At 41.6% G+C, this 17,082-nt stretch overlaps 1 protein-coding gene across 2 annotated transcripts in view; it reads left to right on the forward strand.

Moving 5' to 3' along the window:
* The window catches only part of RAP1GDS1 (Rap1 GTPase-GDP dissociation stimulator 1), a 168,369-nt gene that overhangs the window by 83,561 nt on the left and 67,726 nt on the right, over positions 1–17,082 (forward strand). For both annotated transcript variants that reach the window (XM_044302262.1, XM_044302270.1), the window contains exons 3-4: positions 3,220–3,342; positions 12,066–12,191. In XM_044302262.1, the coding sequence (XP_044158197.1) occupies positions 3,220–3,342; positions 12,066–12,191 (249 nt within the window). The remainder of the gene's footprint in view (positions 1–3,219; positions 3,343–12,065; positions 12,192–17,082) is intronic.

Raw genomic sequence — 17,082 nt, forward strand, 5'->3', positions numbered from 1 at the left:
CTGAGCTAAATTGGTAAGCGGCTTAGTTTGTAACCCTCTAACATCATTCCACTTAAGTTTATGGATAGGAACTGGATTGGCCTTAAAAGTACACGTATCACTGTAGCACAATGAAATTTAATTACATTCTGTTTCATGGAAATGGGGCTCATTTACAAAGTATTTAAATCATTTTTTTGGGGCGCACAATGTTTTTTGTCTGTCCGATTCTCACCATATTTGCCAGGTTACGGCCAGATCTCTGCTGGACCCCATTATAGTTCATGTAGCCAGCAGACATTGAAGTACCGTCCAGCATTGCCAGATCTCTAAAGGGGTTGACACCCACAAATTATCATGAGGAAAACCTCAGAGATTGTTGTTGCATGCTCCCACAGCTCTGAAACTGCATGTAAACAATGGGCCAGAACAGAACTAGGGTAATGAGGAAATATTTTTTTTAATTTTTTTTTGTTACATAACCCGGACAGTTTTTGAAACTAGCTGAAGGTCACCATGACCCAACACATTTACAATAATTTACATCAGAAATCTAATTGATTTCAATTTCTGACCTACATTCAGCACAGATGCAACAGATTTGTTAAGAGGTTTGTGCCTTTTGGTAAACTGCCCACATATTACTGTGGCAGCATGGTATACTAAGGGTGGTGTGGGAAATTTTTGTAAATTAATCCCCACTGTCTAATGAAAAGCACTGCTTTTATTTCACTTCAGAACCAAAACTTGAGCCTGTTTACGCTAATTAAAAAATGATGATTTCGCCAGATATTTAATTTAAAAGAAGTGTATAGCTCCTCCTGCTGGTCATTTCACTCTCTCTGTTCTGCATCTTCCTCAGTAGCATTATTGAGATGGACATGCATATACAGTTGTCATGTCACTGGATATGCTGTGACTTATCCTGGATGTGGAGGTGTACCTTGTGTGGTGCCCCTGGTGCAGCATATCTTTGCCTTTAGTTATATAAGTTGGGTATAATCAACGGATATATAACGTATATCCTTACGGGGCTCAAGACAACTAAAATTGTTACAAAAGCAACAAAGAAAATATTATTTAGCTCCTTCATTTTTTTTAGACCTAGGAATTAAAAACGCCAAAGTAATAATTACAGCTGAAGGCCTGTTGTATAGGAGGGAAATCTGTGAAATCAGTTTTGAACTTGAGCCCAGCACTTTTGTCTATAAATGCTGCTCCAGTTTAGTTTCTCCCCCCACCCCCCACTAGAATTAGTTTTTCAAAAGTGCCAAGAGTGTCTTAAAATGGCAAAAAGTCACAAATTTTGACTCAATTTTGTGACTTATCTACTCCAGAAAACTGGCGTATCCACTGTAGATTTAAAGTGACCCTCTGGATCAAGAAGAAAATTGACATTAACAGGGGCATGAATAGAACACCTGTTGTCCTTTTCAGCTACACACCTGCCAGTTCCTGGGCTCCTCTTCTGTCTACCTGATGTATACTGTGCATTTGGCAGGCCAAGACGCTTCCTGTTGCCCTCAAATTGGCCAGCACTGCTCATGTGATCAGCGCTGACCAATCTGAGATCTGGGCAAGCGGGAAGACTCTTGGACTACCGGTAACTCCAAAGTTTAGTGTTAATGCTGCCATCGGTGACTGAGAACTTTGCTGGCTGTCACTCCACAGTGCAGTGTAGATGCTTCCTTTATTATCTGCTGTAGTGTTAATTATTTTTGTTATTTGCATCCAAAATGTTTACACTTAACACTCAGGCACGCAGGGGATTTTTTTTTTCTTTCCCCTAAATGGTCTGAGACATGAGTTCATTAGTGGGATGTATATAGAGAGAAAATATTCCCCTATTTAAAGGGGGTTTCCAGTCCTTTTTATATTATTGGTTTATCCTGAGGTTAGGCAGTCAATATCTGATCGGCGGGGTCTAACACCTTGCACCCCTGCTGACCCAAGCGCCAAAACTACAACAGTTTCTATTGTTTGTATTGGGCATAGCTGGTTACCGCAGGGCTGCGCTCATTCACTTCAGTGGCAGCAGTGCGGTAGTGACCAGCTTCAGGGGATAGGCCATCAGTATAAAAGGACCGGAAAACCCCTTTTTAAGGATCAACCATTTCCGTAACAAACATTTTTAGAGCGTTTATAGAGGTTGTTCTAGTCTACACAAAATCCTTGGTGGGTTGCTTCCATTTTTAACACCATGTACACTTTTCATGCTGGAGGCAGAAATTTCTGTATGACCAGGAACACTGGATAGGTAAAGATGGTAGTTATGCGACCTAATCTATATGTCCTTGGATCATTTCTAAATTTGACCAGTTGGAACGTTTTACTAAAAAAACTTAAAAAAAAATACTAAAATGAAGAAATGTGGTAAAAGAAATAAAAAAACAAAAACAAAACAGTAGTCGGCAGTAACTTCCCCACCACATGATGGTCCTTGCCTTGATATGCCTGACTTACACGAATGCTGCAGCCACTGCCTGGCCTCAGCAGTGATGTCTCCATGTACAGCACAAGCACTGAGGCCAGTAATTCTCTGCAGTGATCTTATACAATGTGTCATCTATGAAGCCAAGCCAGCTGGGGCGGAGGAAGGGGGCTGAGATTTACCAGGTGAGTATCTTTTTTTTTTTTTTTCCTTTGTTTTTTTTTATCCTGAACAACTTCCTTTAAGGGTACTTTCACACTTGCGTTTGATTCCGGCAGGCAGTTCAGTTGCCTGAACTGCCTGCCTGATCAGAAAATCTGTATGCAAACGCATATATTATTTGCAGACTGATCAGGATCCTGATCGTCAGAAAAATGCATTGTAATACCGGATCAGTTTTCTTTAAATTATTTTTCACATTTTTAAAGGTCTGCGCATGCACAGACCTGGACACCGGATCCATTTTACCGGAACACTTGATACCGGATCCAGCATTAATACATTTCAGGCAAGTGTTCCAGAATTTTGGCCGGAGAAAATACCGCAGCATGCTGCAGTATTTTTTCCGTCCAAAAACCGTACAGTGACTGAACTGAAAACATCCTCATGCATACTGAACGGATTGCTCTCAGAATGCATTAGGATAAAACTCATCAACCGGAAACTAAATACCGGAAAAGTTTAACGCAAGTGTGAAAGTACCCTAAGGAACTGTTCTGGTATTTTTGCAAATAAACAATCTACAGTAGTATGACGAGTCTTATTAATTTAGCAGAATATTGATGCTTTTTTTTTTTTTCTTCTTTCAGATGTAGAAAGCAGTGAAAAAATCCTCCAGAGTGGGATGCTTCAAGTCTTTGCAAGTCTTTTGAGTTCTCAATCTTCCTGCTCTTCAAAAATAGCCCACATCATAGCTGAAATCGCAAAAAATGGTGAGGTTTTCCAAGAGAACTTTAACTGCTGGAACATCTTCAGTTATTCACCTCATTTGTCCGTATGTTTTAATTCATTTTCATTTCATTTACTTCTGTACATGTAGAATCTGCTACTTTTTCAGTTCACCTTTAGTTTATGCCATTGCACAATTATTATTTTACTCCTCTGCAAACTGAACTGATGTGTTTGTCAGTACTTTGCCTTAGGCACTATTCACAGTTTGATTTCTGAGGATCAAGCTACCGGAGCTCCCTGTATCTGGCATTGTCAGATACCACCATGTACCACTATAATGGTATCTGGAGATTATCCGGCTGCTCTTCCAACCCTGTTATGTTTTTAAACCATATATATCGTTTTTGTACTGAGACTAGTGATGCAGCTGAATTTTTACTTTAACTGGGGAAAAAGGGCTATCAAATCCACCTTCCAAATGGGGGGAACTCATCAAGACTGGTGTATCATGTCTTGACTGAATTTGTCATGGAGTGAGGTGTGCCTAATTTATTAAGATACACAAGCCTCTTAATATATTGGGTGCATCCCTAGCCCTGTGCTTGAAAGTGACATCATGGCAGCTATGAGCTGGTGTAGATTTGACCTATAATTTACTTCAGTTTGTGGCGTAAATTATAGTAAATTTGCTTGGCTGTGGAATGCCCCTGCCAGCTCCTCACCCAGTGTTCCAAAAAGAGGCAGTGTTTTGACCCAAGATTTCTGGCATCCCCCACCCCATTGACGTATTTAAAATGCACCTATAGTTTCAGAAAATGTCGGAGGTTGTGCTTGTTGAGGGCCCGGATGCAATGCGCCACTACTTGACTGGTCCTTGTAGAGATGGAATTAGCGGGGTGTCGGCTCCTCGGAAGTATGAATCGTACACCACTTTGCTTGCATCTCTGAGCATCAGACTGGTAGAGCTAAACCCAAATGTATGAGCACAGCACTTCTGCCCCTTGGTTTTAGTGATCATTGGTGGTCCTCAGCATCTGGGTTCCCCAAAACTTTTCATGTCACTATGGCCTATCTGGAGAGTTCTGAAACTACAAATTCAGCGGTTTCTTAGTTATATCTGTGCAGGACATATGGAGAGGTCTTGTTATTGTGAGACAACCCCTTGCATCGAAGTGACTCCTTTTAAATATTCAGAATTCCACCTCCGTCCGTCCTTTTTCGGTCTTATGCACATGGACAAAATCAAGTTCCATATCCTGAATGTAACGCTCATATAATTCTACTTTATATTTGTGACAAAAAAAATAAATCGAAGTGCAGTTGCAGAGATATTGTACCTGAGATACTTATGGCAGACCCATAATGCATACTGCATTTACTGACTATATCTGAAAAATGGTGACAGATTCTCACAATATAGGAGAATACTTAGAGGTTCTCTGGGAAACAAAAAAAAGAAAAAGCATGTTATATAAATAAACTTTATATGCCTTTGATTATTTACAATGGCTTGGTTTGTAGTGAAGAAATGATAGTGCCTGCTATCTGATGCCTTCACATGGAATCTGTCCTGATCACACAGCAGGACAGCCTGAGTCAGAACGCAGAGCAGTAGCTAGTAGGTCTCATCTGTGTCTATCTGCCTCGCCTCGTACTGACAAGCTGCAGTGCTATCTAATGACGTACCTCCCCCGAAGCAGCATGTCTGGTCCTCATTCCAGCTTGTGAGGAAGATGTGAAGCCCATTCCAAGGCAGACACAGATGATGAGACCTTATGTCCGCTGTGATCTGTAAATCATATAGTGCTATACAGGGCTCCTGTGCTGGCCCTCCTGCCATTGGTGGATTGGCCATAGACCCTACAGAGAAATATCCTGGTGGTCCGAAGCCCATGGGGCCGCTTTAATCCCTCCTCTTGGCCGTCAGCAACGTGCATAAAGATCTGATGCTCTCAGCATTAATGTAGGCGCATCAGGCTCTCATGCACCTGGCCAGTGGCTGCAGGTGCCCTCCTGAAATCAATATCCAAAATTAAGCAGCACTACTGTTAGGTCCAAATTGGACAGTCTGTGAAATGGTGGTGCCTGAAGTGTTATGCCTTAGCCCAGCAGGCCCCTGATAATCAAGGCTTTGGGAGAAATACTGTAGCACTCTGTCTTCAATGCAGTTCCCAATTTAGTGATCAAGAATATGACTTTTCAACGACAGTATACACCAGTGTTCCATATATATATATTGGAAAAAAGGCAGCGCTGACAAAAAGTAATAACAAGTGCCAGGCCCAAGGGGAATAAGCAATTACCCAAAATATAAATAGGAAAAAGGGCAGCAAAAAAATAAAATGGAACTTTTAGGCTATTTTCACACTAGCATGTCCGTACTGCATGTCCGACTTTTTAGTCCAGCGGCCTCTCACCGCGAACTGTCGTGCTGCGCAGGAGCTCCGCCCCCGTCCCCATTATAGTCAATGGGGGACGGAGCGGCGGCACGGCGAAATAGTGGCAGGACTGATCAGACAGGGTAATCAGCCTGTTGGATCTGTCCTGCCGCTAGTGTGAAAGTACCCTTATTCACCCATGTGGTATAGCGACTATTCAGCTCAACAATAGAGCCTTTCTCAAGCAAATTAAAAGGACAAAATGCTCAGTTTATAGATCATAGTCAATCACATACATGATTATTAATTAATTAGATTAATAAATAAAGGAAAAATTCATATCAAGTGAAATAAAATTTGTACAGTGAAATAAAAATAGTGGTCATAATGGAAACAAACATGATTTACAAATCCTCATAAAAAAGTGAAGTAGCCAAAATGCCAAATGGCATAAAAAGAGTGATATTTCATATAATCAAATATTAAAATCAGTTCATAACATATGTGTGAAGATAGTGACGTCTGCAATAATCATGATATGTTAAATTAAGGCGAGGGAGGATTAGAGATGGTGCAACTATAGGTACAGCGACTCGGTGCACACGTTGCGCCAAACTCTGCTTGTGGAGGTCACCACTGGGCATGCCCTGGTTCCGCCCTTAATTGCCGTGGCGCCGCTACATGATGTTGCTATCAGAGCATGCGCTCTGAAGTTACGGTGGCAATATTGGAAGAGGCAAAGGGCAAAAGTATACTGGCACAATATGATTGTCGGTAGCGCGCTGCGCCATTTTGGTCACTGATTGAATAAATTACACCTGTACAGATACATGGACTCATAGAATACAAGTTGGGCACTATGGCGAAAGGGATCCAAAGGGACGCGGGAGTGCATACCATCTGGGACACACACCCCTCCCAACAACGAACAGACCATACAGATGTTCCCATATTCATGGGGCAACTGCCATAGGTCCACCTCACCGATCTACCACGCCAAAAAATAGCCCATGAGGGTTCTCCTCTGTGTATTGTAAAAGTAAACTGGTGATTAATAAACTGTTATAACATATTAATAGCACAACTCGGGAACTGTAGCAGATCATATAGCAGGTATACAGAAACAATAAACAGATTTTCAGACTCCAGCACTCACTTTTTCTTGAAGTTTCAAGTTCTCCGGCTTTATTTATCAAAAGTGCACAGATAATACAAGGTTCAATTCTCATAGGTGTAGGCTGTTACATATAGCAGGTAGTTTGCACTGTAGTAGCAAAAGCATCTGGCCCGTGTATCCACATTCCTCATCCTCGCGTCCATCTTCAACACATAATCTATAAGAGAAAAAAATAAATAAATCACCATGAGAGGTGAGGGTTCCCAAAGGAACATGATCAATAATGCAATATCTTAGATCTCTTTCAGTATGTTTAAAGTCACAAAAAGGTTTGGAAACTGGCAGATCAAGGCGTCTGTTCGTTTCTATTATGACCACTTTTTTTATTTCACCGTACAAATTTTATTTAACTTAATATGAATTTTTCCTTTTATTTATTGAACAATTAATTAATAATCATATATGTGATTGACTATGAGCTCTAAACTGAGCACTTTGTCCTTGTAATTTGCTTGAGAAAGGCTCTATCATTGAGCTGAAACGTCGCTGTACCACATGGGTGAATAAAAGTTATTTAGAGTGCTGCCCTTATTTATTTAGATAGAGAGAGAGATATATATATATATATATATATATATATATATATATATATATCTCTCTCTCTATCTCTCTATTAGTGTGGAACACTGGTGTATACTGTCACTGTGCTTGAAATAGACTTATTGTAGTCGAAACGTTGCATTCTTGGTGAATAAATCAGGAATTGCATTGAAGACATCAAGTGCTGCAGTATTTCTCCCAACTTCTGAATTCAATGATATTCCCATCCTCAAGATGATGATATAGCTTCGTACTGTTGGGTTGGCGGCAGTATATTGTGCTGCACTGTGGTATTTGGTTATGTTGGGGCAGTATATTGTGCTGCACTGTGGTGTCTGGTTCTGCTGGGGCAGTATATTGCGCTGCACTGTGGTGTCTGGTTCTGCTGGGGCAGTATATTGCGCTGCACTGTTGTATTTGGTTCTGCTGGGGCAGTATATTGCGCTGCACTGTGGTATTTGGTTCTGCTGGGGCAGTATATTGTGCTGCACTGTGGTATTTGGTTCTGCTGGGGCAGTATATTGTGCTGCACTGTGGTATTTGGTTCTGCTGCGGCAGTATATTGTGCTGCACTGTGTATTTGGTTCTGCTGGTGCAGTATATTGTGCTGCACTGTGTATTTGGTTCTGTTGGGGCAGTATATTGTGCTGCACTGTGGTATTTGGTTCTTTTGGGGCAGTATATTGTGCTGCACTGTGGTGTTTGGTTCTGCTGGGGTAGTATATTGTGCTGCACTGTGGTATTTGGTTCTGCTGCGGCAGTACAGGGAGTGCAGAATTATTAGGCAAGTTGTATTTTTGAGGATTAATTTTATTATTGAACAACAACAATGTTCTCAATGAACCCAAAAAACTCATTCATATCAAAGCTGAATATTTTTGGAAGTAGTTTTTAGTTTTGTTTTTAGTTATAGCTATTTTAGGGGGATATCTGTGTGTGCAGGTGACTATTACTGTGCATAATTATTAGGCAACTTAACAAAAAACAAATATATACCCATTTCAATTATTTATTTTTACCAGTGAAACCAATATAACATCTCAACATTCACAAATATACATTTCTGACATTCAAAAACAAAACAAAAACAAATCAGTGACCAATATAGCCACCTTTCTTTGCAAGGACACTCAAAAGCCTGCCATCCATGGATTCTGTCAGTGTTTTGATCTGTTCACCATCAACATTGCGTGCAGCAGCAACCACAGCCTCCCAGACACTGTTCAGAGAGGTGTACTGTTTTCCCTCCTTGTAAATCTCACATTTGATGATGGACCACAGGTTCTTAATGGGGTTCAGATCAGGTGAACAAGGAGGCCATGTCATTAGATTTTCTTCTTTTATACCCTTTCTTGCCAGCCACGCTGTGGAGTACTTGGACGCGTGTGATGGAGCATTGTCCTGCATGAAAATCATGTTTTTCTTGAAGGATGCAGACTTCTTCCTGTACCACTGCTTGAAGGTGGTGTCTTCCAGAAACTGGCAGTAGGACTGGGAGTTGAGCTTGACTCCATCCTCAACCCGAAAAGGCCCCACAAGCTCATCTTTGATGATACCAGCCCAAACCAGTACTCCACCTTGCTGGCGTCTGAGTCGGACTGGAGCTCTCTGCCCTTTACCAATCCAGCCACGGGCCCATCCATCTGGCCCATCAAGACTCACTCTCATTTCATCAGTCCATAAAACCTTAGAAAAATCAGTCTTGAGATATTTCTTGGCCCAGTCTTTACGTTTCAGCTTGTGTGTCTTGTTCAGTGGTGGTCGTCTTTCAGCCTTTCTTACCTTGGCCATGTCTCTGAGTATTGCACACCTTGTGCTTTTGGGCACTCCAGTGATGTTGCAGCTCTGAAATATGGCCAAACTGGTGGCAAGTGGCATCTTGGCAGCTGCACGCTTGACTTTTCTCAGTTCATGGGCAGTTATTTTGCGCCTTGGTTTTTTCACACGTTTCTTGCGACCCTGTTGACTATTTTGAATGAAACGCTTGATTGTTCGATGATCACGCTTCAGAAGCTTTGCAATTTTAAGAGTGCTGCATCCCTCTGCAAGATATCTCACTATTTTTGACTTTTCTGAGCCTGTCAAGTCCTTCTTTTGACCCATTTTGCCAAAGGAAAGGAAGTTGCCTAATAATTATGCACACCTGATATAGGGTGTTGATGTCATTAGATCACACCCCTTCTCATTACAGAGAGGCACATCACCTAATATGCTTAATTGGCAGTAGGCTTTCGAGCCTATACAGCTTGGAGTAAGACAACATGCATAAAGAGGATGGTGTGGTCAAAATACTCATTTGCCTAATAATTCTGCACTCCCTGTATATTGTGCTGCACTGTGGTATTTGGTTCTGCTGGGGTAGTATATTGTGCTGCACTGTGGTATTTGGTTCTGTTGGGGCAGTATATTGTGCTGCACTTTGGTATTTGGTTCTGCTGGGGCAGTATATTGTGCTGCACTGTGGTATTTGGTTCTGCTGGGGCAGTATAATGTGCTGCACTATGGTATTTGGTTCTGTTGGGGCAGTATATTGTGCTGCACTGTGATATTTGGTTCTGCTGGGGCGGTATGTTATGCTGCACTGTGGTATTTGGTTCTGTTGGGGCAGTATATTGTGCTGCACTGTGGTATTTGGTTCTGCTGGGGCAGTATATTGTGCTGCACTGTGGTATTTGGTTCTGCTGGGGCAGTATATTGTGCTGCACTGTGGTATTTGGTTCTGCTGGGGCATTAGGACAGATTCCATGTGAATGGATTAGATACCGGTCATTTTAATTTTTTCACTTTATTGTCCTCTAGACAAAAGAGCTATTATAAATAAAGGCATTTAGGAGTTATTTATAATTACATGCTTTTCTAGTATGTTCAGGTTTTTTTTGTTTCCCAGAGACCTCTTTAATGCCGATGTCAAGGTTTGCTAGAATCTTCTAAGTTTGAATAGGTTCCCACCAAAGAGCTATGTACAGTCATGTGAAAAAATTAGGACACCCTTTGAAAGCATGTGGTTTTTTGTAACATTTTTAATAAAAGGTTATTTCATCTCTGTTTCAACAATACAGAGAGATTAAAGTAATCCAACTAAACAAAGAAAACTGAAGAAAAGTCTTTTCAAGATCTTCTGTAAATGTCATTCTACAAAAATGCCTATTCTAACTGAGGAAAAAGATAGGACACCCTCACATGTATTCCCTCTTAAATTGGCTCAGATCTCACATAGGTATATCACACCAGGTGCACATAATTAGTAGATCGTTACTCTGCATGTTGAATGAGGCTTGCCCTATTTAAACCTCAGACATTTAGTTTGGTGTGCTCCTGACTGTTGAAGTGAGAGTGAGCACCATGGTGAGAGCAAAAGAGCTGTCAGAGGACTTCAGAAAAAAGATTGTAGCAGCCTATGAGTCTGGGAAGGGATTTAAAAAGATCTCAAAAGATTTTGAAATCAGCCATTCCACTGTCCGGAAGATAGTCTACAAGTGGAGGGCTTTCAAAACAACTGCCAACATGCCCAGGACTGGTCGCCCCAGCAAGTTCACCCCAAGAGCAGACCGCAAGATGCTAAAAGAGGTCTCCAAAAACCCTAAAGTGTCATCTCGAGAACTACAGCAGGCTCTGGCTACTGTTGATGTAGAAGTACATGCCTCTACAATCAGAAAGAGACTGTACAAGTTTAACTTGCATGGGAGGTGTGCAAGGAGGAAACCTTTGCTTTCCAAGAGAAACATCGAGGCCAGACTGACATTTGCCAGAGATAAAGTTGACAAAGACCAGGACTTCTGGAATAATGTTCTTTGGACAGATGAGTCCAAAATTGAATTATTTGGACACAACAGCAGAGGACATGTTTGGCGTAAACCAAACACAGCATTCCAAGAAAAGAACCTCATACCAACTGTGAAGCATGGAGGTGGAAGTGTCATGGTTTGGGGCTGCTTTGCTGCAGCAGGACCTGGTCAGCTCACCATCATAGAATCCACGATGAATTCTACTGTGTATCAGAAGGTGCTTGAAGAACATGTGAGACCATCAGTTAGAAAATTAAAGCTGAAGCGGAACTGGACCATGCAACATGACAATGACCCAAAACATACTAGTAAATCAACCAAAGATTGGCTGAAAAAGAAGAAATGGAGAGTCCTGGAATGGCCAAGTCAAAGTCCAGATTTGAATCCCATTGAGATGCTGTGGGGTGACTTGAAAAGGGCTGTACGTGCAAGAAACCCCTCAAACATCTCACAGCTGAAAAAGTTCTGCATTGAGGAGTGGGGTAAAATTTCCTCAGACCGATGTCGAAGACTGGTAGATGGCTACAAGAACCGTCTCACTGCAGTTATTTCAGCCAAAGGAGGTAACACTCGCTATTAGGGGCAAGGGTGTCCTATCTTTTTCCTCAGTTAGAATAGGTATTTTTGTAGAATGACATTTACAGAAGATCTTGAAAAGACTTTTCTTCAGTTTTCTTTGTTTAGTCGGATTACTTTAATCTCTCTGTATTGTTGAAATGGAGATGAAATAACCTTTTATTAAAAATGTTACTAAAAACCACATGCTTTCAAAGGGTGTCCTAATTTTTTCACATGACTGTATGTTCTTTTATGTAAGTAGAAATAAACTTACTTTTGGAATTTCATATTAATCTTTGTTAATGGCCTCATATATGTCATTTCAGAACAACTGCGTATCCCATGTGTGGATGCAGGACTGATTCCACCTTTGGTGCAACTCTTAAATTGTAAAGATCAAGAAGTCTTGCTACAAACTGGTCGTGCCCTTGGAAATATTTGCTATGATAGCCGTAAGTACATCATTGCTTCATTTCTATGTATAGTAAGTCCAAATACAGTACAAATTAGCAAGAGGGCTTTGATACCTAGTGTCAATCCTATTGATATATATATATATATATATAATTACTATGAACAGAAGTAACTTAGAAATCATGGAGTGGTAAAATTCACATTGAAGGTCTATTCCCACTCTGAGAGAATAAAAAAATAATAATCACATTGTATGATTTTTAAAGGATTTATTTGTCTTGCACTGCTGAACATAAGTATTTGAACACCTGAGAAACAGCAAGAATTCTGGCTCTCGAAGACCTGTTACTGTGCCTTTAAAAAGTCCACCTCTACTCCACTCATTAATCTAACTTAGTAGCGCCTGTATGAGCTCTTTAAAGACACTTGTCCACCCCACAGTCAGATGCCAACTACTACCATGGGCAAGACCAAAGAGCTGTCAAAAGACACCAGAGACAAAATTGTGGACCTCTAAGAGGCCGGAAACAGCTCCTGGGCAATTGCCAAGCAGCTTGGTGAAAATATATCAACTGGTGGAGCAGTTGTTAGAAAATGGAAGAGGCTAAAGACTACTGTCAGTCTCCCTTGGACTGGGGCTCCATGCAATCTCACCTCGTGGGGTATCACTGATGATAAGAAAGGTGAGGAATCAGCCCAGAACTACAAGGGAGGAGCTGATCAATGACATGAAGAGAGCTGGGACCACTGTTTCAAAGGTCACTGTCGGTAGAACACTACGCCGTCATGGTTTCAAATCATGCATTGCACAGAAGATTCTCCTGCTCAAGTCATCACATGTCCAGGCCCATCTGGAGTTTGCCAATGACCATCTGGATGATCCAGAAGAGGCATGGGAGAAAGTCATGTGGGCAGATGAGACCAAAGTAGAACTTTTTGGTCTAAACTTCACTCGTGTTTGGAGGAAAAAGGATGAGCTGCATCCCAAAAATACAATCCCTACTGTGAAGCATGGGGGTGGTAACATAATGCTTTGGGGGGGGGGGGGTTCTGTGAAGGGGACAGGACGACTGCACTGTATTAAGGAGAGGATGAATGGGGCCATTTATTGTGGGATTTTGAGCAACAACCTCCTTCCCTTAGTCAGAGCATTGAAGATGGGTCGTGGCTGGGTCTACCAACATGACAACGACCCGAAGCACACAGCCAGGATAATGAAAGAGTGGCTCCGTAAGAAGCAATAGAACATCTTTGGAGGGAGCTGAAACTCTGACAGATCTAGAGGAGATCTGTGTGGAGGAGTGGGCCAAAATCCCTTCTGTGCAAACCTGGTCAAGAACTACAGGAAACGTTTGACCTCTAATTGCAAACAAAGGCTTCTGTACCAAATATTAACACTGATTTTCTCAGGTGTTCAAATACTTTTTTTTTTTTTTATTCATTTTTTATTCTGTCTCAGAGTGGCAATGCACCTACAATGTGAATTTCAGACCCCTCCATGATTTCTAAGTGGAAGAACTCGCAAAATTGCAGGGTGTTCAAATAATTATGTTTCTCACGGTATATACATATAATTGGAAAAGGACCATCTATGGCTTCTTCTAATTTGCAATCTGTTTAGAGTCTTCTTTTGACCATGCTAAAACAAGTCAATGAAGACAGAATCTGTCTGACTAATAAATGGGGTAGGCCGGGGCAAAATGTCTGATTTTGGGCTAGTATCCTTATTAGAAAGTAATATTGACTAAATGCATTTATCGGGACTGGAAACATATTTGATAGAAAGTACTGTAACTGATACAGATAGTAATTGATGCATCCATGCTATCTGCCCACTTCACGTCTTGTTTCTAAGGTCTTACCAGATAAGACTCCACGGAGCACATGAAGTGCCTTTATTTTCAGAGTTATATTGCATTAAAACTAATCTGATGAAAGCCAAGGCACCAGGGCATGCAGGTATTTCCATTCCCACCGAGCGTATACATGTCCGCACAGCATTTACTTGTATGCAGTACGCCAATGAATGGACACAATAGTCTCTGCAGGCTCCAGTCCCTTCTGTGAGCTCTCGACTTCTATTAGATAAGCCTAAAAGGAATGGAAAGTCTTGATGCAATGATGGCTTTTGTGAATGTTGATGAAGCTGTTGTCTGACTCACTCACTAATGACTGCATGTGATCAAATCTGTTGCTTCCACGTGTATTCTCTGTGTATTTCTACTTTAAGCAGCTGCACCTCTGCTGACGGATCTTCTCTGTTCCATAGCATGGACCTGGGTTCCACCGCCTCTAATCTTTCTTTTTTCCTGCTGAGACCAATATGTTAATTCACCTAGCTGGATGTTCATCAGCCTCTTGGCTACAGAGCTGAAACAATAGACCGCAGACGTAAATGTGCCATATTACCCGGCAGGACACATTTCAGCTTTTGTAACCGTTTCCCGTGTTGGTACTGAGCTAAGAGGCAGGTGTACAACTTAGCTCTGTGACTATTTTTCTCTGCTCTTTCCTTTCCAGGGCACACTTCCTGAGTTTCTTCTGTCTATTGCAAATTTGTCTGCGTGCCACTCTTGTCTGTATTTTAGGTGATGGTTGCTAAATAATTTACCCACAGGCTTTTGCTTTTAGCACCACTTTAAATGCTTACCGATCCTGCACTGAGAATTCTTTTACCTTGGGTAATGGCATAAATGAACGAGGATGATATTTCTACACGTTGACTTTTTCACCACTTTAGTTATTTTTGTCAGATTTTTATTTTCAGACTTAATACTTTTTTTGAAACATCTTTTTCGTTCAGGTTATAAAATATTCTTAACCCCTTAAGGACATAGGACGTACCGGTACGCCCTATTTCCCGAGTCCTTAAGGACCAAGGACGTACCGGTACGTCCTGACTTTAAAATCGGCATTCCGGTGCCGCAGGGGTTAATTTGAACAGGATGCCGGCTGAAATCATTCAGCCGGCATCCTGTTAAAACGCCAGGGGGGGTCATGTGACCCCCCCCGTGTCGGCGATCGCAGCAAACCGCAGGTCAATTCAGACCTGCGGTTTGCTGCGCTTTTTGCAGTTTCTGATCCCCGCGGTCCCTGACCGCGGGGATCAGAAACTTTAGAGTGTCTAAAATCAATATAGTACACCCCCCCTGCACCCCTGCATGATTTGATGGCAGCGGGTGGTGCAGGGGGGGTGTCGCAGGCGGTGGGGGCGTTGCGGGAGGCGGGCGGTGCGGCAGGCGGGATCGCGATCCCCCGCCCGCCTCCCATTGAATAATCGTTGGTGTACAGTGGGTATACCAGGGTGCCAGCACATTGCTGGCACCCTGGTATAAACGGCTGACATCGTTGATGCGATGTCAGCCGTTTAACCCTTTCCATACAGCGGTCCGTACGGACCGCTGTATGGAAAAGGTTAACAGTAAAAGGGAGCTCCCTCCCTCTCCGATCGGGGGGCTGCTGTGCCTTTGCAGCCCCCCGATGGGAGAGGGAGAGTGCCCCCAGACAGCCCCCCCAGAGCCCCGTCCTTACCCTTCCCCGTCTGCGCAGTTCTGACCATAACTGAGCAGACGGGGAAGGTTCCCATGACAACAGGACGCCTGCTCAGGCGTCCTGCTGTCCATGGTGCTGAACAGATCTATGCTGAAAGCATAGATCTGTTCAGTGTAAGTAAAATACAGTTACAGATACCTATATAGGTTCTGTACTGTATTTTACAGACATCAGACCCACTGGATCTTCAAGAACCAAGTGGGTCTGGGTCAAAAAAAAAAAAAAGTGAAAAAAGTTAAGATAAAAAAAAAAAACATTTATCACTGAATAAAAATTAAAAAAATAAAAATAAACTACACATATTAGGTATCGCCGCGTCCGTAACGACCTGATCTATAAAACGGTCATGTTACTTTCCCCGCACAGTGAACGCCATAAAAATAAAAAAATAAAAACTATGAGAAAATTGAAATTTTGCCCACCTTACTTCCCAAAAAAGGTAATAAGTGATCAAAAAAGTCGCATGTACGCCAAAATAGTACTAATCAAACCGTCATCTCATCCCGCAAAAAATTTGACCCTACTCAAGATAATCGCCAAAAAACTATGGCTCTTAGACTATGGAAACACTAAAACATCATTTTTTTTGTTTCAAAAATAAAATCATTGTGTAAAACCTACATAAATAAAAATAAAGTATACATATTAGGTATTGCCGCGTCCGTATCGACCGGCTCTATATAAATATCATATGACCTAACCCCTCAGGTGACCACCATAAAAAATAAAAATAATAAATTGTGCAAAAAAAGCAATTTTTTGCCATCTTACGTCACAAAAAGTGTAATAGCAAGCGATCAAAAAAAGTCATATGCACCCCAAAATAGTGCCAATCAAACTGTCATCTCATCCCGCAAAAAATTAGACCCTACTCAAGATAATCGCCCAAAAACTGAAAAAACTATGGCTCTCAGACTATGGAGACACTAAACAATTTTTTGGTTTTAAAAATGAAGTTATTGTATAAAACTTACATAAATAAAAAAAATTGTATACATATTAGGTATCGCTGCGTCCGTGACAACCTGCTCTATAAAATTACCACGTGATCTAACCTGTCAGATGAATGTTGTAAATAACAAAAAAAAAAACGTGCCAAAAAAGCTATTTCTTGTTACCTTGCCGCACAAAAAGTGTAATATAGAGCAACCAAAAATCATATCTACCCTGAACTAGTACCAACAATACTGCCACCCTATTCCGTACTTTCTAAAATGGGGTCACTTTTTTGGAGTTTCTACTCTAGGGGTGCATCAGGGGGGCTTCAAATAGGACATGGTGTCAAAAAAACCAGTCCAGCAAAATCTGCCTTCCAAAAACCGTATGGCATTCCTTTCCTTCTGCTCCCTGCCGTGTGCCCGTACAGCGGTCTACAAC

Source organism: Bufo gargarizans, chromosome 1 (assembly GCF_014858855.1).
Source record: "Bufo gargarizans isolate SCDJY-AF-19 chromosome 1, ASM1485885v1, whole genome shotgun sequence".
NCBI classification, from domain to species: domain Eukaryota; kingdom Metazoa; phylum Chordata; class Amphibia; order Anura; family Bufonidae; genus Bufo; species Bufo gargarizans.